Source organism: Drosophila santomea, chromosome 3L (genome assembly GCF_016746245.2).
Source record: "Drosophila santomea strain STO CAGO 1482 chromosome 3L, Prin_Dsan_1.1, whole genome shotgun sequence".
Lineage (NCBI taxonomy): Eukaryota > Metazoa > Arthropoda > Insecta > Diptera > Drosophilidae > Drosophila > Drosophila santomea.
This window is the reverse complement of record NC_053018.2, coordinates 4,124,644-4,146,100: the sequence shown is the minus strand read 5'-3', so window position 1 is coordinate 4,146,100 and position 21,457 is coordinate 4,124,644. Positions and strand designations below refer to the sequence as shown.

Genomic DNA, 21,457 nt, shown 5'->3' with positions numbered 1-21,457 from the left:
GCTGGGGAAAACCATTGCACGTCGCAAGTGCCAATGCTTAAAACTTTTTGCTACGTGACTCGACAAGTGGCCAAGAAAGGGGATGATGGCGTGAGGGGCGAAGAGAGGGGAATCTGGAGGTTCTGGCCAAAACGTGGCTCATATATGCACGCACGCACACATAAGGACGCACAATACAGTGAGAAAAAAGCAGGCAATATATATCTATAAATATAATTACAAGTTCAGAAACTACCTAAGAAAACTAAAAATGTAAGTAAGTCATGTTCATAGGACTTGTAATTACTTTTCGTAAGAAACTTAGTGGCTGACTTTGAGTTCTACCTGGAAACTAAGCTGACTTTCTTGCAGGTCAACAAATATCTACAAGTAAAAATGTATTTTAAGAGATTTCTATATACTTCACTTCTTTGTTCCATACAGAGTTTTATTTTTAGTGGGTAACTCCAACTCCAGCAGACGGTTGCCATCTTCGTGATTTCTTCTCTTCTTGGCCTGCCTAATTTCTTGCCGCAGCATCGCCACCCGCACTCACATAGATACACACGCACACATATGCACTTACCGGCTGACACCGACACGCATACATGTACATAAAAATCAGGTCATGTTCGCTGCTCAAAGTAATGGAATTTGTAATGCGTTCTCCCGCTTTTCCGACCCTGTTTTTCCGCCCAGCCAGCGCACAACTCCCCCCCTTTGATTGCCGCGGAATGTCGTTTTGTGTGCTCGTCTTCGTCTTGGTTTTTCCTCGCTCCCTACCGTTATATCCCCAAACTTTTCCATACCCCTTCCGACCACCCGAAAAAGCAGAAGCTTTTCCCCACTTCCCACTCTTTTCCCATGCTCGATTTTGCGTGCCCGTCGCTGCAAATTAACTTCTTCTACTCGGCGGGGAGGCGAGAGGCGGAAAATGGAGTGGGAGGGGCTGGAAAAGTGGGTTGGTATCTGAAGATACAGGAAAATTCGCCTGTCAATGCTCAAGTGGCTGGGCCAGAGTAGAAACTTCAGTAGCTTCGCTTGTTTGCCACTATTAACAATCTTTGTTGCCATTCTGTGCGAAGACTGCCATGTGTTTCACCCACCTTGCCACGCCCCCATCGCCCCTCTTACGCAAATGTATTCAATTAGTTAACTGAAGAAAAATTACATCATTAGCTGGAAGTTCGAGGGGAAGGACAAGGACAGGAAACGGTTTATTGAAATTAATAATTGTCCCGGCCTGACATTAGATGGAAAAGGTGATAAGGAGGGGCGAAGATGTCCTGACAATGGAAATTCTTTGTAATAAAAATATAAATTTAATAAACTACTCAATGATGAAAGGAAGTGATTTAGGGGGCAAGGAAATAATTAAAACTTTGCTTTATTGAAAGCTTCAAAGGATCTCAATTAAAAACGAAACAAATTGGGCATTCGAATAATCAAAACTTAAGAGAACTTTAATTTAATTATTATTATAACTTACAGGATTATTTACTTTGTGATTGATCAAAGGAGCATGTTTAAGCCTAAGCTCAGTTTCTTTTTTACTAATTTCTTTGGAAGCATATTTATATCCTTAAACATAGTTTATCACAGCAAACTCGATGTTATGTCCCCCCAATTTGCATTCGTGTCAGCTTCATTGTGGTTTCACTTCAAACTTGATCAAGCCAAGTTCTTGTCAGCCTCAGCTGACTTTCATCATAATTTAATTAAATTGTGTGAATGCAGGACCTGCCCACCCGCCTTTTGTGGTGTCCTTCAGTAAGTTCTACTCAATCGAGCGACACAAGCTCTCGGGCTCTTCATTATTTGGGTCATATTGGAGGGAAAATGCCGCACAAGAAAAAAACTTTTCAATTGGCCTAATGACGAGAAACTTCCGGGCACAAGCACTTGACTCTCGACTGGCTGGCAAATTGGCCAGCAAAATGAGCAAAAACTTAGTAAAAGTCGATATTCTTCGCCTACGCCCACCACTCCGCCAATTGCATTCACGTACGTTGAAGTTTCGGCGTTTGGCAAAATGTTTTAAAAATATCAAAATGCAAGTGCGGAAAGCACCAAGGAAATTAGGAAAACAAACAAACAAGCAAGCAAACAACAAGAACCACGAAAACAAACCAAAAATGTTGCATTCCATTGCTGGGCACAAAAGTTTTCTATTTTCACACATTCGTTGGCCAAAATCCAAGAACTATAACCGAAATATGCAACTTACATGTGATTTTTTTTTGTTTTATATCTATATCCAATGTGGCATCGAAAAGCGCGCAAAGTGCTGGTAAATTGTGGCAGAAGCTCGCCAAAAAAAAAATGGCATAGGGAGTGGTTGGAGTTTTTGGCGAATAATATGTGCGAAATAACTGAAACTAGACCAACACTATATAAAATGCACGTCACATTATGTAGTGACTTAAATAAGAGGTACATAAAGTATGAAGTAAGTTCCTAAATTTCGGATTTCAAATATGTAGAACATACGCTTGCACATTTTTATACCCGTTACTCGTAGAGTAAAAGGGTATACTATATTCGTTGAAAAGTATGTAACAGGCAGAAGGAAGCGTTTCCGACCATATAAAGTATATATATTCTTGATCAGGATCAATAGCCGAGTCGATCTGGCCATGTCCGTCTGTCCGTCCGTCTGTCCGTCTGTCCGTCCGTATGAACGTCGAGATCTCAGGAACTACAAAAGCTAGAAAGTTGAGATTAAGCATACATACTCCAGAGACATAGAAGCAGCGCAAGTTTGTCGATTCATGTTGCCACGCCCACTCTAACGCCCACAAACCGCCCAAAACTGCCACGCCCACACTTTTGAAAAATGTTTTGGTATTTTTTCATTTTTGTATTGGTCTTGTAAATTTCTATCGTTTTGCCAAAAAACATGTATTTAATCATATGAACTCCGCACCCCGCACCCAGCTCCCAGCACCCCGCACCCCAGACCCCGCACCACGGACCCCGGACCACGCACCGCGCATAAAAATTGATAAAAAACAAGAGAGAACGCTATAGTCGAGTTCCCAGACTATCTGATACCCGTTACTCAGCTAGTGGAAGTGCAAAGGATAAATTTCCACACTGACAGTTTTTGGTGCGGTAGCACCCCGCTGAGTAACGGGTATCAGATAGTCGAGAAACTCGACTACAGCGTTCGAACCCCGCACCCCGCACCCCAGACCCTGCACCCCGGACCCCGCACCACGCACCCCGCACCACGGACCCCGCACCCCGGACCGGACCCCGCACACCGCACCCCGCACCACGGACCCGCGGACCGGACCCCGGACCCGCACCCGGGACCGGACCCCGCACCCCGAACCCCGCACCCCGGACCGGACCCCGCACCCCGGACCCGGACCCCGGACAACGGACCCCGCACACCGGACCCCGCACCCGGGACCGCGAACCCCGCACCCCGGACAGGACTCCGGACCCCGCACCCCGGACCGGACCCCGCACCCCGGACCCCGCACCTAGGACCGGACCCCGCACCCCGCACCACGGACCCGCGGACCGGACCCCGGACCCGCACCCGGGACGGGACCCCGCACCCCGAACCCCGCACCCCAACCCCCGCACCCCGCACCCCGGACCTCGGACCGGACCCCGCACCCCGCACCACGGACCCGCGGACCGGACCCCAGACCCGCACCCGGGACCGGAACCCGCACCCCGAACCCCGCACCCCGGACCGGTCCCCGGACCTCGCACCCCGCACCCCGGACCGGACCCCGGACCCCGCACCCAGGACCCCGCACCCCGGACCGGACCCCGCCTACAGCGTTCTCTCTTGTTAAATCTAAAGAATGAGCTATACTACTTTTGGACACATTTATAAAGGATTTAAACTTTCTAATAATTTGCGTGGTAGTTCTACAAACATTTTCTCTTCGTCCATATTTTATTTCTAATTTCTACATAAATAACTTGGATTTTCGAATCACTCTTTTCAATCTTAGTTGATCCTGCCGTGTTTAAATTTCGATTCTTGGCATTCATCCTAATAGGGATTACTATTTCCCGGTCATTAGGATTTGCGCTGAAAATGCAATATGCATTCACGAAACCACACAGCTATAGCCCCATCTAAATCAGTCTAAGTCAGAATGGAGCCCCCTGATCAGACACCTCGAAAAGTGGCAGACAAAGTCGCACAGACGCATCTGCTTAGCATATCAATGTGGCGCGATTTGCATTTAGAGCTGCCACCAGTAGATATTAGCACCATTGTGGTGGGGGTGCCTCCAAAAAGTCTTAGGTGTTTGTTATTTATGCGTCTGTTTGCACTAATTCCACTCGTACAGTGTGGCCCCACTGATGGAGTACGGTGGTTTTCACAGCCACCACAAACGACATGGCCAGAGGTCAGTGAGCAGAGCAAGAAGTCCGTGTGACGTCCGTGTGAAGTGAAGTGACAGTCTGCAGACTTAAACGGGCTTATCAGAAATTCTAATTGAAATCAACAAAAGAAAAACAAAAGCAACGAAAGTGAAATATAAATTGAATTACATATTTTATGCAAACAAAGCCAGGCGGACAACCCGTATGGTAACCCCTTTACCCCGCACGCTCTAACCTCTTCTATTCAGGGTGATTTGCCAAAAACTTTTGCTTCGTGTCAACATGACGCCTCATGCGGTGTCCACAGGGGCACTGAAAAAACAACTTAAAAGTATTCGAAATAAATTCAAACATGAGAAGTTTTTAAGTTTTAATAATGATTAAAGCTTTCTAAACAAATATATGCCACCTTTTAATGCCAATATTTTATTATTTAATCTCAAGTAAAAACAAAGTAAATATTCTCAGTGTTCAAGCAAAGTGTAGCACTTCTTTTGAGCGAGTAAAAGTCAAAAGGCCACCCCTGGATTTCCCCATAAAGTCCCCCCACCCCTTGAAAAACCTTCTTTGCCAACATATGTCCTTGTTTATTAAATAGTTTCAGTGCAAATCCTTTGGCACTTGCTGCTGCCTTGTTGGAGATTATTGTACACGCTGATCTCCAGGACAACCCTTCTAGTCTTGTCCATCAATTAGTGCAGAGTGCAACTATTTTTATGGCTTACAAAGCAGTTTGTAACAAATCCAGGGACTTTGTTTCAGTTGTCCACAGCAGCAGGGATTATTTTAAGCTATTTTTTGTTAACTGCAACTTGACAGTGTTGCTACTTTGGGATTTCTGCTCACGTAGTTGACATAAATTGAAAGTGCAGAGGTAAAAGTAAGCAGAAAGCAAACAGTATTATATTTGGAGAGCTACTTGAAAAGCTTTGGGAAAATATTAGGAAAAAAAGCACACACACTTTTAAAAAATTCTAACGCTTCTAGCTTATTATTGCACCGAATCCCATTTGAAATGCCATCAAACCTCAGTTTGCATATGATAATTAGGCACGAGTTGTCGCCTGTGTTTATTTTTTTTATCTAGCAACACCTTTCACATAACGAAAAGAAAAAGGGAATATATTTAATAAAAACGAAATATATATATAGGTATCTGCATAATTTCGGAGACAACGTGAGGCGACTGACAAAGCTCTATTTTGCATAGAGAGAAATAACAGCTTAATAATCAAATCAAATCAAGTCAGAATGGAGTGCAAAATCAAATTAAATTTTGCTGCATATGGAAATATTTTACCCAACTAATTCAATTAACAGCACAATGCAAAAAGGGCAAAATATATATTACATATATACGGTGTGTCTGAAAGGATATTCCTTTTGTTGGACTCGCTGCGAATCACGGCGAAAAGACGGTCGGGTCCTTGCCCTCGACTCGATCAATGGGCCGCAGGACAAAGGGGCCGAGGCCAAAAGGAGTGCCGGACCAAGGTAAAATTTCCGTATACAAAACACGCGCCACATGTGCAACTGCCAGCTCACCCAAGAATGTGGTTTGGGGGCAGGATGTTGGTGCCGCTTGCCAGGACGCTGATGGTGACTCAAGAGCACTAAGCTCCAAGCGGCAACATCCGTTTCATAAACGCAATAGTTAGAAGCCCGAGACCTAAGCCAACTTACAGTGGTGGAAAATATGGTTTATAAGCACTTCAAGGGGCTAAATTAGGTTGTGCACGCCAAAAATAACACTGGTATAATGTTTCAATTCCAGTCAAGCAGTAAAACATAATATTAATCATATAAAAGCATATTCATACTTCTTAGCAACGTATTGCGATAACTTTATTGAAATAAATATAAACATGTTACAGCCATAAACTGCATCTTCCATTTATCCCTGTCAACCTTGAACCACAGTGCAACTTCTTTTCACATCAGGCCAGAGGACCAAACGACCTGCCACACAAAACGTTGCCCAGGAGTCTGTGAACTCTCTGCTGGCTCAAGTTCCTGTGTGCCTGTGTGCCTGTGTGACAATTTTCCATGACCCCTTCCTGGCTTTTCCGAGCCGCCTCTTCTGCCCCCGCCATCCCCAGTTTCCCATCACCTTTTGTGCGCTATTTTCACGCTTTTACGCCGCAATTGTTGTGGCAACGTGAAGCGCAGAAGGAACTTGCATTGAATGAGAAAAGCGAGCGACTTTGCCTAGCCATATGAAAGAAATGATGACTTTAAAACTAACCTACAATTGCCCGGCAGCCAACAAATTTAATGGAGTTCCATTGTGGCAACAGTTTGAGAGCGATTGCTGGCAGGAAGTCTATTTAGGCCGGCGTCTATTGTGTGGAGGTCACTGAATTTGTGCGCTTTATGCCAAAGTTCATGAACTTTTTTGATGGCAAGCAAAACCAAACGAGACAAACACCCAGCCTCCCACCAAATCGAACGCCGAAAGTCGGTAAAACTCATTAACAAATTGCAGAAAGTGTTTGCCGTCAAGCCAATTTAACCCCCACCTGACCATGTACACACAAGAGACAATCGCAGAATACTCAGACATGCTCCACATTTGTCCCAGGTTAACATGTCACGAAGTCGCCACGTCACGACTATGACAACATTGATGCGAACGGGGAATGAGCTTGGGATGGGCCATTCTGATGGGACGGGGAATGGGAATGTGATGCGCAGAGCGTGATGGAACACTTAGAAGCCATTAATAACTGGGTTATGTAATCGAGACAAGAGACAAGAGCCAAGAACGCAGAGTGAATGACGGGACAGAAGAGCCACATAGAGATGGAGCCACAGCAAGCGAAGCGAGGGAGGTCAAGAGAAAGCTGGCTGCGGTTGTCAATGAATGAATGTGGAGCACTCAATTGTCAGTGTACACTGAAAAGGCTTCCTTAGAGAATTACTACAAGGTAATTACAAAGTGGCACCAGAGGAGCGAGGATTCTTAAATTATGTAATTTTTCGATTATCAAAATGCTAAGCTAACCCTTAAAGTGTTTGTCTGATAATTTCCTCCTCTTGGAGAGCACAATTTACCACGTTTCATACAAAGGTAACCACTGACTGATATTTGATTGTCATTGGCTTTCAGCCTGACCACTTTACCTTCCCCAGCAACTTTGACTTCCCAACTCCCCTGATATTCCATCAAATCAGGAGTTTCCGTTACTGCGACCATTTCAGTTTCGATTGCCAAGCCACGCAGTGTGACAAGTGTCAACAATTATCAAGTATACGCCACCTGATCACGACTGCAAGCAACACCAGAGTCGCAAGCCCCCTTCTGCATGACACACGTGCGTCAATTGCCACCGAATTAATTGAGCGCACTCATGAGACTGTCAATTAGCAGAATCAAGCAAATTTATGGCGCACAGCAAGGCAAAATGTAACAGAAAAAAAATACAGATTCAAATAAATTCGAATAAAGACATATCAATAGACAAATAAATGGTGTACGCAAACGGAACATCAAATCGGTCTGTCAATTTGTGAGGTCGAGCAGAAAACGCGTGTCTGGCCCATAAAAAAGATGCTAAAAAAAATTCTCAACGAAGAAATATGATAGAATAAAAAGAAAGAAAAAGGAATGGAAAAAATACGACAAAATACTTTTGTGAAGAGCAAGAGAATGTCAAAAATTAGCAACGAAAATAAATGAGCCTCGAGAGATAGAAAAAGAGACATCCTATAGAGAAAAGAAAACTTTTCGTGAAGTTTATTATTATTTTTTTTTTTCTGCCCTTCCGTCCAACTCTTTATACATTTCGCTTTGCTCGGCCAATTTTGGCCGTATCTCCGCCTCGAACAACAAAAGAAACCAGAGAAGTGGACCGCGCAAAAAAATGTATTAAAAACTTGTCGCTAATTTTGACAACAATTTGCAATTTAGCCCTCCTCCGTCTTCTCGGCAAGTTTTTGAAGGCATCTTAATGATGGCTAATAAAAAATCTCAACTGCCACCGAGTTACGGTGTCAGTTTCTTTTATTATCTACAAACCTAAAATAAGAAAAAATAAAAATAAGGAAGAAAATATAAAACCAGATAAGTCTGTCATGGCAATTAAACAAAATCATGTTGTTGTGTTGTATCGCTTTGTGTTTGTTTGTTTGGAAAACAAAAGATTGTTTCGGCCGCGTTTAAAAATAGCTCGTTGAGATGGCCAAAAATATCCCAAAGTATCTTGAAGATATGTGGTGCGGCATGCGGATAGACAGACAGCCAGTCAGACAAGTGCTTTTGTTATATTTCGAATGGAAATTCTCGAGCAGCAGCTGAAAGCAAAAGTTCCCATTGCCGTTGCCATTGCCCACTCATTTTCCAGGAAAATCGAGGGTGGAACATTTTTGGGGGGTTGTAGCGGAAAAGGAAGCCACAAACAAATTGCTGCCTCACAATGACAGCTGTAGAGGAACAATTGCATCCCACAAAACACTCGCCTGCGTGTCTATAGAACTGAGAAATCTGAATTGGCAACGGAAAGTCAATAAATACTCAGCTATGCAAATAGCCTAGGAAAATCTGGGAAATTACTAAGTAAATATATGAAAATATATATTGGTTCCAGAGCTGGTTTTTAAGAGATATAAAATAACATTTTAAGATGATTGTCTGTAAATAAGACAAGACAGATTTTGTGTTGTGTTGAAAATATTTAGTTACAAAAAATGTTTCCTATTTTTGTGAGTATGTACTTATTAACATCTAAACAAATAACCCTTTTAAAAATAACAGCAAGCATTTTACTAAACTTTAAAGCTTTTTAAAAGACAAATTCGTCAAAACAAAAACCAACGAACACAGTGCCTTCTTCACAAGGACATCTTTCCTTTTTGGCCAGCAAAAATGAAAAAAGCTAAATAAAACCCAGAAGCAACCGAAGAGAAAGACCAGAAACACAATAACAAACTCAAAATGGCATAATAGGCTTTGTGGGCGTGGCTGCGGCAGGGGCGGTGGGGAAAAGCGCAATCAAGCGTTTCCAGATAGTTTTGATGGGAAAAAAAAAGTACAACAAATTTTCTACTACAATGCGTACAAAATACTGCCAACAAAGAGAAACAACTTTACAAACGGCCCACCGATATCATAAAAATTCCAGTGAATACGAGTGTATGAAACGCAATGCTCACAAAAATGGTTACGCACATTGGGCAAAGGCGGCATGTGTGTGAGCCCCAAGGATATCCGGAAAAAGGACCCACACCTGAATCATTCCACAGCCAGTCGGAAAGGCACCTTCTGTTGCTGTATGCAAAAATTGAAAAAATACAAATTTCCCATTACAGTTTGCCATTTTCATTCCTCTTTCTCTTCATATAGTGTTTTTTTGGGCAAAGCCTGCAGTTGGCAGTAAAATTAAATGAGAATTGTAGCCTTGCGAGAAAATTGTGTACAAGCCGAAATAAATATAAATTATAAATGCTGTGTTAAGGAGAACTAGATAAGCTGGGCTACAGAGACGAAAATTTGTACATTTGCATTTAATTAACGTTCATTAAATATTTACAGCTTGCGGTAAATTACTGCAAAATGTTTCTGAATGCATTTGAAAATGGTGTGAGTACGGGTGATGCACAAACGTGGGGCACACAGTAAATGCAACATTTTGTCCAATTATGTGTCAAACCATGGTGAATAGGGTGGTCAATGTTTTCGGAAATAACAGTTGCAATGAAAGTATAAGGTACAAACTAATTTTTTTTTAAATAACAATATATATATTTCCAAGCTTTGGTTGCTTTAAGTATTTATTCAAATAATATTCAACTACTGTTTAAGTGTGCCTAAGAGTTAATCGTTTTTAATTCATATTTATTCCAAAGTTATTCTATATTTGGTATCAACTAAACCTACTTAACTATACATTTTCCTAAAATCTATTTTGCAATAATTTAAAATTAAATTTCTAGTTGCAGCACACCCTGCTGACTGTGTTTGAATACCTAAGTGAGTGTGTCCGGTGCACTTCACATTCTGCGGTGCCATTCGGTTCGGGCGTGCGAATTTTCGGTTCTATTTGGTTCGATTTGATGCGTGTTCCGCTGCGGTTGGCACTTGAGGCTGTCATAGATGTTGGACATGGGTCCTTCGAAGGGTCGTTGGGGGTCAAGGGGTTGCTGGTAAGGGGAAGGGGTTAAGGGCCGACTGTGCGCAGTTACAGTGGTCAGAGTTGTTTGAAATTTCGGTTTTCATTATGGGCTTTGCGGTAAAAGAATCTCTAACTGACGTAAAGTCAACAGCAAAAAGTGTGAACTAAAGTTCATGGAGTTATTTCAATGCTCTTGGGAACTGCACTCAGATTTGGGAGTGATTTGTATAAGGTCCTAATCGATTTCAATGCAAGTTTAATTAGTTCGAGGAGCTGTGCACATGCAATTGGCAATTGCAGCTTCTTCCGATGGGCGAATAAATCAATCAGTGTCCCTGGCAGGTGATCAGATAAATTACATTTCTCAATTACTGCGGGTAAGCCGAAATTGAGACAAAGGCCATAAACCACTTTGGAGTCCGGCTCATAGTAAAATTTCAATGAGCGAGCCGATTTTCCGGCCCATGTGGTAGCTGTGCGTCAATGGCGAATGGCTAACTTAATTTGCAAAATATGCAAAACTTAATAATAATTACGGAATTTTGCTACGCCCCGCATTGCAATCGATTCGCCACTTAAACCGATTGCAATGGAAATGAAATACTGCCAAAGGAAGCACAAACAAAACCGAATTGCGAGTTTCCCATTTTGGCTCAACGATTTTTCGCCTTTATTTCCTTTATTTTTTATTTTTGTATTTTTTTTTTTTTTTTTTGTAAACTGTGTTCGATGACAGGCAAAACGAGGCGAGCGACAATTAAAAGCGAAATAAAAACAAAAATTGAGAGAAATTGTTAGGCGATGATGTCCGAGATGATTCCGCACGATACGTCACAGAACATTCAGCGTTATTCGAGTGGAAACTGTGCTTCACCTAATGGGAGGAGGTATTCCCCCCACAAAAAAAAGGGGACGGTCTGTGGATTCTTTGGGTTGGAGATCTTGGGTCTATAAGTGTGAGTCATGCTCACGAAATTCGTGATCTGGAAACCAGGTTTCGGTCATTGCAAAGGAATGTGGCATCGAGAATTTTACCTAAGCTTTAAACATTGTGTTCAATAGTCGTATGTATATTTTTGTAGTATACATATTTTAAAAATGTTTGAAAGAACAAAGAAATTTTTAATAGAAACCCATTTACTTCTAGTCACGTTCCCATCACTAATCGGAAGGACTCAAGCAACCAAACGACTGAAAGAAAACAAATTTTATGCGACCACGCGCCATTTGATTTCCCTCCAAAAAAAAAGGGGCGAAAACCAACAGAGTAAAGTAAAGTGGAAATTCAAATGGAAATACTTGATGCAGTTGCATCGACCAGTTTATCAAAAAGATGCTCCCGAAAGATTTCGCCCCCTCGAGTTATGCATTTCTTTCTAATGAACTCTGGGCCTTTCAGCGCTTTCTTCATCTTCATCTGCATTTCTTTTATATTTTTTTTGGCTCTTCAGAGCAATAAAAATCGTAATGAAGCGGGCAACATAAAACAGAACGCCAGAATGGAAAGCAGACGATTTTTGGAATGGGCTGAGGTGAATTTTATGCGCGTAATTAGCAGCAATTAGGGCGGAGGGGGCGGATATTCAATATTCGGTAAACAGAGCTTAACATGGACTTCTGGCCATTCATTAAGGTCTGACAGCAAATTACACTTTTTTTGTTTTTGCCCTGCGTTTGCCTCTTGTATCTTTTTATTTATTCACACGCCTCGAATGGCATTTGCGAAATGCAAATTACGCTAAGCAAATTAGCGCGGAAGCACCAAAGTGCAAGAAAAGAAAAAATAAAATATAGGAAAAAAAGCTAAAATGAAAATGAAAAGGAGCAGGGAAACTTAAGTGAGGTGTGCGCCAGGGAAATTCAAGACAAATTAGCTGGGAAGTGGCGGAGTTGTGTGTGTGTGTACAATAATGCAACGTGCGGGTGCACAATGCCAAATGAGCTGCGAACTTTGGTGCAAATAAGGAAACTAAATACCCTGAGTGGAGATATTTATGGAAATTAATGCAGGTGACTCACTTAACCAGGAAAGAAAGTGGAAAAAGCTTAGGAGTGAATTAAATGGGCTAAAATATTTTATTATCGTGAATTTCGGAAAAATAATCTGTCTATAGGGAACCATAAATACTATACAATCTTTAAAAATCCATTCAAAATTTAGTTCTAGCATAAATATTCCTTGTTACTTGTGGCTTAAAAGTGCCCTTGTTATCTCGGCCAAAACTGCAACAATGCACTTTAAAAGCATGCCAGTGGTCTTGAGCCGGGTTAACTTCTTGACACCTTCAAGTCGTTACAATTAAATGTGAAATATAACCGGGTAGCAGGCTGTGCAGTCGCAGCCGCTGAAGGCCCAGTTAAGTTGTTAGAATGCACAATAAACTCATTCATAAGTCTGGCGTAAAGTCTCACAGCAATTTAGCCAAAGTCTTCACACCGCGACTGACTCGCCCACAAATCAAATTGCAAACCCCCAGAGTCGGAGTGGAAACTAAGCTGGGTTGAGTTGGGCTGGGTCTTAACCGCGATGGGTTATATAGATGCACTCAAACAAAATTTTATAACTAAGTAAGTATCTAGAAAATAATATGGAAAAACGTATGTCTTACTAATTATTATATACTTGCAGCACAAAAATTGGTATGTGTAGTAAGAATTTTAAAAGACTTAAATATTTCTTAATATTCTAATTATTTTACAATTAATTAATTAAAATTAGTAGTTGGTATTTTAGGTTCCCAACAAAATGTTTATAATTCAATATTATAAAGTAAATAATGTTTCCCTACTTTTAGAGTGTTGTCGAGGGCCACAGGAAGCGCGATGAGCAGCGAGACACCTGGCCGCTTCGCTCATGACAAACTGCCACTCCAGGCGTGGCTGGGAAAGCGTTGGGAAAGTGCTGGGATAGCGGGGGAAATGGGGCTGGGGGGACGGTGGGCAATTGAAAAATGATGCCCGGCCAGCCGGTGGAAATGCATTCGGCAAATGAAGCCCAGAACGGCCCAGAAGCACGTGAACCGAGCAAACAAGACACAAAAAGGGAGCATCAGCAGCTGTGGGAATTCAGTTTGAATGCAACCGATATGTCAATATGCCAACTGCTGTTTGAGTTTACTTTTTTTTTCCGCATTTTTTTATGTGTTGCCCACTATGGTTTATTAGCGATCCACTAATTGCAAAAATTGGTTTCGCCTCTATCCGGCGAGCCAACGACAAATAAAAAGGCCAGCAGAGAGCACGCGTGTGTGGTTTTTTGCTGCTTTATGATCATTAAATATTTGAAAATGAAAAATGTTGTTATCAGCGATTTGGGAGCGCTCGGTTACCTGATGCTGAAATAAAATTATAGAGCATTTCGTGTTGACCCTCAGCAGTAGACACTAATTGAAAATGGCAACTGGGTTGGAGAAAAGTGGAAAAAAAGAATGTAACATGCTGTTTGTTTATTTTATTTGCCATGGGTAAAGTTGCATTTGCTGCGATAAGCAGCAAAATCACAACTGATAAAAGAAATAAGAGTCAAAAGAACAAACAGCACAGTCAAACAAAAAAATGTTATGTAAATAGTAATCAGATAAGGGAAAGAGTAAGCTGATAAAGGAGTATTTCCTTACTCCCGTTGATGACAATTTAAAAGAACCTGCATTTCATGCCCATGAATGTGGATTTGAATAATAAATATTTGAACAAGATCGGTCGCTATTTGATTAGTGTATAACTTTATTTAGAGTTTATAGTTCTCCGATTTGTGGTTTATATTGTAAATACTTGCAATCACTTGTGCTTATATATATGTATATTGATTCATTTAAGTGAAAATTCCAAAGTCCTCGCGTATTACATATATGCGAATCACTCAAATGAATCATGTTTCCCGCTGTGTCATTTGGCTTATCAAAGGTGTGCTTATTGTTTTACTTGATAAGAAACAACACAGAAAATTACTCCAAAAATGAGAATGTTGGGATAAAAATGGCAAGCACATAAAAATTCCCAACGCTATCTGAGCAAAAACTAAACTAAAGACAGAACAGCGAACTGGACTTTTTGGCCAAGTTTAATGGACGAAAACCGTTGAACGGCAACCGTTAGCTTTGATTTAATTAGCAGATTTTTGTGCGCCTGCTACAGTTTATCAAACCCCAAAAGACAACACACGACTCTAGCATCAAACTGCGGCCATGGAGGGGATTTGGGCTTTGTAGTCGCTGGACTGATTCGTATGCTTCTCTCGCTGGCTCTTAAAGCAGGTTTTCCATTTGGCCTTTGGCATAAGCCCCACACTGAACTACTCGAGTGCCCAGCAAAAGCCGCACAAGTCGCTCTCTATGTGTGTTTGGCGTTGTATGCCAGTGTTTGGGGCACACAAATATGAATAAAGGCTACAGTGGATGCTCGGGAAGCGGAACAGCGAACTATCCCATACCCGTTACTCAGCTAAAAGGAATGCGACTGTTAGCATGATTTCAAGTTTTTTGGCAGCATCTTTTTTGAATAGCGTTCGCCATAGCCAATAACCACTGTAACAGGTGTAGTGAAACATCGGGCAGAGAAATATGCATGATGTTGTAGCTGCCGTTGTTTTTTGTGATTATTTCTCTCTTTTTTGCGGCTGCTGCGTGTAAAATCAATAAATTCGAGCGGGTTCAAGAGGTGACGACAACGACCAAAATGCCTATGACCTTCAGGCCTCCAGCTGACCTTCGCCCTGGCCCCATACCCCCCGCTTGCCCCCCTCATGCTATAACTTTTCCGCCTTGGCAATTAAATTTCGTATGTAATTTTTTACACTTTTTTTTTTGCTGGCCAGCACTTCTTAATTATCGTTGTTAAGCTGGTTATGGTTTGTTTTGCTTTTGTTGCTTTGCGCTTGGCTTTTTGTTGAAATGTATTCCTCTTTGGCCAGTGGCATTCATTAATTTCTTGCCTTATTTGCTGCCCTCGCTTCGCTCTTTTGGTTATTGATATTAATAAAACTTTTCCTTCCTCCCAAAAAGAAGTCCAAAACAAATCTGCCAGCAATCGCAGTCGTGGTTGCTCAACAAGTTACGTCAGTGCGTTGGTGGGGATTTTTGTTTCAGTGTTGTTTTGTTGCCCGGATCCCTGATTCCGGAATACAAAACAAAAGATTAAGCTTTGAGGGATTTGGATTACAGCCTTGTGTACCAGGCAAACAAATGTGGAAGTCTTTGGTAAGACTCAGATAAGCGGGCGAATTATGGAATTTTAGTTTTTGCGATTAAATTATCTTAATCTAAGGCTAAGTTTAATTCAAAAATAAGAAGGAATGTTGCAACTATTGTTTTTTGTATACTTCTGAAAAGCTAACATTACTTTAATTGCCTTTAAAAGTCTGTCGTTTTTAGCCGAAGTTTATACTAATCTCTAGGTCGACCAACTAACTTTAGTTTAATTACATAGAGTGGCATTGACCGGAAACCTGCAATTTGAAATGCTCATTTGCCTTGAACTTTAACCGACTTGTCGTTTGTGTGTTGCACCCTTGCATTTGTGCCTCGCTTTTTTCTGGGTCACCATATTATGTTTTTATTTAAAATATTGTAGGAGGCGATTCAAATGCGGCCGTTCTCTCTTCTTGTCACAAACGAAGTGTTCTTTATTTCTTCGTTCCGTTCCTTCTTAGCCTATTACATGTATGTATTGGTGTGTCAGTTGCTGATCGTGCGAACGGGACGCACAAAGTAGTGTCCGTAAGCACGATCTTAACATTAGCGTAAAATTGTACTTAAAACTAAGAGTATGTATATCTAGGACTGTATGTACAATCACTGTGTGTATGTTACGGTAGTGTGCCTGCTTGCTACAATCGGCCATCCTGACCGGAGAGCTCCTGATCTCTACAAACATGTTAACTTTTACTTTTGTTTATCCATGGGCGCATATTTGCTACTGCCCAAACTCCCTTGTATGGAAGTCTAGACTGTTGAAAACCTTCAACGTCCTCCACGACATACCTATCGTTACGCAAAACTTTTGTTATTCTATATGGACCTTTGAACTTGGGGATTAATTTTTTGGATACGCCTATATGCGAGTCGAAATTCTTGATCATCACCAAATCTTCTTTTTCATACTTATAAGGATCTTTCCTTTTCGAGTCTGTTCGTAACTTGTTGTATTCTTGCAATTTATTGATGTTTTTGCCAGCATTTTCTCTAATTTTCTCAAAATTTATGTCATTATTTGTTTTATTTATTTCTTCTAACCTTTCTTTTAAACTATCTATAACTCTGCCTTTTTGAGATACTCCAAACAGAACTTTACTTGGATGTTGGTTAATTGATCTTTGCATTGTATTATTTAACGCATATTCGACCATTTCTAAAACAGTGTCCCAATGCAGTCCTTTGTCTGGTTCAGTTAACTTAGCTATAATGGGACCTATGCTTCTGTTCACCCTTTCGACCTGACCATTAGCCTGTGGAGAACCGGTAGCTATCTTTATGTGTTTTATTTCACTTTCTTTCAAGAAATCTTGAAATTCCCCAGAGGTAAAACATGTCCCGCGGTCCGAAATAATACATTTTGGCCTACTGTAAGCCCTAAAATAGTCCTTTAATGCAACTATTGCTTCCTTTGATTTTGTTGTTTTTGCAGGATATAGTCTTACGAACTTTGTAAACGCGTCTATAATCACTAATATGTGTTTGTTCGACCTACTTTTATCAACAGGACCATAATGGTCTATATGTACTACATCAAATGGAATATTTACTTTGGGAATGTTGTGAAGGAATCCCTCTTCTTTTCCAGACTTTTCAGAATAAGCTATACACTTCAAACAATTGCTAATGTGTATCTTGCATTTCTCTCTAACTTTGGGAAACCAATAGCTTTTTGAAATAACTTCTACCATTTTGTCTATTCCAACGTGTCCTAATTGATCATGATAATTAAACAACACGTGGCTTTCCATTTCGTTCGGTACATAGAATAAGAGAACTTCCTTATCCTTCTTTCGATAAACTATTCCATTACGCATTTCGTAACCTTTGAGTTCTGATTGTTGTAGCTGTTTAGCTATCGTTTTGATCTTCTCGTCTCTGCTTTGACAAATAATTAAATTTTCCTCAAAAGAGTTACAATCAATTGTTAGTATGTTTGTATTTCTACTTAGTGCATCTACGTGCTGCATGCGCTTACCGGACCTATGTTCTAAGATGTAATCATAATCTTGTAGAAACAGCGCCCACCTGGCTATTCTTGGACTTAAATCTTTTTTATTTAATGCTAGAGTAAAAGCACTACAATCCGTGACTATTTTGAACTCAATTCCTTGAAGATAAATCCTAAAACGTTGCAAAGAGTAAATCACCGCGAGGGTTTCTAATTCGAAACTGTGGTACTTTGCTTCAACATCAGTCGTTCGTTTTGAAAAGTAAAATACTGGATGAAACTTATTGTCTTTCTTTTTCTGCATAAGAATAGAACCGAACCCTAAAGCGCTAGCGTCGCAATGTAGTTCTGTTGGATCTGTAGGGCTGTACAATGCTAAAATAGGAGCTTCTAGAAGATTTCTTTTTAATGTTTCGAAACAATCTAACTCTGTCGCACCGAAATCGAATTTTCTATCTTTTCGTACAAGATCGTATAAAGGTTTTGCCTTTGTTGAAAAATCTTTTACAAATCGTCTAAAGTAGGAGCACAACCCCAGAAAACTCTGAACTTCATGAGTTTTTGTCGGCATTGGAAAATCTCTTACTGCTTGCATGCCTTTTGAATCTGGTTTAATACCATCACCTGATATTACATATCCTAAGTACTTTATTTCACTTTGAAGGAATTCGCATTTGTCTATTCTTAATTCCAGTTTGTTATCTACTAATCGCTTAAACACTTCTGTTAGTATTTCTATATGGCTTTTACTATCTTTTGTTGCTATCAAAATATCGTCCATGTAAATGAGGACCTTGTCCTCTTTTACCAAATCTGCGAAAATTCTATTTACAAATCTCTGAAAAACTGCGGGGGCATTTCGTAAGCCGAACGGCATTCTGAGCCATTCGTACTGTCCCATAGGTGTAGTGAACGCGGTGTATTTAATTGAGTCCTCGTGCATATGCACGTGAAAGAACCCGTTTCTAAGATCTAATTTGGTGAAAATTACTTTTTCAGAAAGTTTATCAATAAGGTCGTCTATCAATGGAGTAGGGTAGTTGTCTTTTAGCATGTTTTTGTTGAGAGTTCGATAGTCAACGCACATTCTTAATTCTCCTGACTTTTTCTTAACTAGAACAATTGGTGATGCATATTCTGACTCGCTTGCACGTATAATCCCGTCTTTTAAGTAATCGTCTAATAAATTCTGAACTTGACTTTTTTCTGCATATGATAATCGCCTTGGAGGATAATTGAATGGTTTTGTGTTGTCAAAATTAAGTTTCATTTCCCATTTTACTGCTGGGATTTCTGGACGTTTCGCATTCACATAAAGTTTATCAAATACGTCTATTAATCTGTTTCTTAGATTCGATTCACACTTCTCGTTAATATTTAACTGACTGCATTCTATTGGATCGGGGTATTCAATTGATAGTATTTCTAATCCGTCATAAGGACTACTTGTTTTGCTCTCATTTCCATTATTTATATTAATTGAACACTTATTTCCATAATTTTTGACATTAGCCACGTCATTTTCAGATTTTCTATCATTTAAACCATTATCTTCAGAATTTTCATTATTTAAAACAGCATTTCCGGAATTTGAATCATAATTTTCACAATATCTATCGTTTGCAATAAAATTTTCAACATTTCTATCATTTGAACGATCATTTTCACAATGTCTATCATTTGCAATAAAATTTTCAAAGTTTCTATCATTTAAACAATCATTTTCGCAATGTCTATCATTTGAACTATCTTTTTCCCTAACAATCTTAAAATTACTAATTTTCATAAAATCTCTTCCCAAAACTGTTCCATATGCCATCGATCTGTCTGTCACAATTAGTAACTCAAAATTTAGAATTTCTTTATTGATAATAACGAAACATGATATTTTTCCAATTATATCTAAAGGGCTACCGTTTAAGCCAAAATAATTTTTAAGAATCTTTCCATTTAACGTAATATCTTCCTTTTTCAAAATTTTTTCGACGTATGACTTCTTTATGAAACTAATTGGACTTCCAGAATCGATTAGGCATTCTAAAAACAGGCATTCATTAGGTTTTGAACTAAAATAAATCTTAAACGGTCTTACATATTCGTTGTCGGATACGAACTTCCTCTCAGTGCAGTTGTACACCAGATGATCCTTACTGCCACATGCGTAGCAGGCTCCATACTCGCGCTTGGGCTTGCGGCAGTCGGCGGCGAAATGCCCAACAGCATTGCAATTGAAGCACCTTTTTGGAGGCGCCGAACCAGGTTCCTTATCGAACGAAACCTTAACACGTCCAGCCGGAGAAAGTAGCGGTTTACGTAACGAGACCTTGGCAAATGCGTGCAACATCTGCGCAGACGAATTAAAACAGTGCATGTGTGCCTGTTGTCGTAGAAGGGAGTCGGGAATCCCTTCAATGATGTTGTCGATTAGCTCCTCATCGTCTATTCGAATCTGTGTAGCCAACAGCGTTTTTTCTTTGAAGTATGTGGAGAAATCTTCCGACGGTTTCCACTTGCGCTCTTGAAACTTGCGTCGAGATATTATTTTGCTCTCCTTACCGTGGAAAACTTCACCAAGTTGAAATAGAAGTTCTTGAACCGGCAAAGTCAGCAAACGTTCCGAAGAGTGCAACCAAATTTGAGCATGGTCCTTTAATTTGGACATCACTAGCATGCGAATTACATCGTCGCTTAGCTTAAACATTTTTGAGACCGCGTTGAGCTGGGCGACCCATGTGCTAACATTGAGTTTGTTGTTAGAAGCACCGTCGAATATCGGAATCATTTCCTTGGCCATTGCTAGCAATGTTTGTTTATTTACAAATGCTTCCTCCGATCTGGCATCTCCGCCAGCGACTTCTTGATCTTGAGTGGCATCCTTGTGTTGATTTGGTTTGGCAACACTGCTTCGAATTAGTGGGGTAGCCTTGTTATGACCCGATGTGGCAGCGCTGTTTTGATCCGATGTGGCAGCGCTGTTTTGATCCGATGTGGCAGCGTTATGGCGTCGAGCAGATTCCAATTTCAACATTTCGTTTTCCAATTGGAGCAGCCTTAGTTGACGCTGCATGGCGTCGAACTGCGTAGAAACTTCTGGAAAATGTTCCTCGCGTGCCAACTCCGAATCGCGATGATTGGTAGATGTTGAGGGCCTGGCGTCGTCATGAACATTCATGCTTTCAGCATTGGTGCAGTGTTCGCTGCTTGGCGGCACCACTCCAGCGGCGGCGTCCTCGATCATGCTCCTTGGGCTTTCCATGTCGACCTCTGGTGCTGACTCTCCGACGATTTCGTGCTCCAAATCATTGTTAGCGATTTCGCCTTCTAATTCGCCAATCACCGGGCAAACTCCTCGGGCTTCTGGGGGCACACCGTTCAATCGCGCCGCAAGCGTGGCCTTGTTACCGCTTTTCTGCATGCTGAGCTTTTCACACCAATTGCGCAGTTCTGCTGCTGTATAATCGTCCGCACCGATGGTTTCCATTTGATTATATTTAAAGATATTGTTTTTACTTTGCTTCGTAGGTTGAGTTTTTTGTGAAAAAAAAAAAATTCACAGTAATCCCACTTCTGAATTTGTAGGAGGCGATTCAAATGCGGCCGTTCTCTCTTCTTGTCACAAACGAAGTGTTCTTTATTTCTTCGTTCCGTTCCTTCTTAGCCTATTACATGTATGTATTGGTGTGTCAGTTGCTGATCGTGCGAACGGGACGCACAAAGTAGTGTCCGTAAGCACGATCTTAACATTAGCGTAAAATTGTACTTAAAACTAAGAGTATGTATATCTAGGACTGTATGTACAATCACTGTGTGTATGTTACGGTAGTGTGCCTGCTTGCTACAATATATTTGTGAGTCACCATTTTTCTTTT

At 40.8% G+C, this 21,457-nt stretch overlaps 1 protein-coding gene across 3 annotated transcripts in view; it reads right to left on the bottom strand.

The window, feature by feature from the left end:
• The window catches only part of LOC120447470 (cyclin-dependent kinase 14), a 98,987-nt gene that overhangs the window by 76,242 nt on the left and 1,288 nt on the right, over positions 1 to 21,457 (bottom strand). The window contains exons 2-3 of one of the 3 annotated variants that reach the window (XM_039628861.1): positions 19,681 to 21,247; positions 19,425 to 19,625 (exon numbers count right to left, since the gene is read on the bottom strand). The exons of the other annotated variants lie outside the window; for them this stretch is intronic. Of the exons in view, the coding sequence (XP_039484795.1) occupies positions 19,617 to 19,625; positions 19,681 to 21,069 (1,398 nt within the window). The 5' untranslated portion in view covers positions 21,070 to 21,247 and the 3' untranslated portion in view covers positions 19,425 to 19,616. Of the gene's footprint in view, positions 1 to 19,424; positions 19,626 to 19,680; positions 21,248 to 21,457 lie in introns of those variants that run through there. 3 annotated transcript variants of the gene reach the window in all.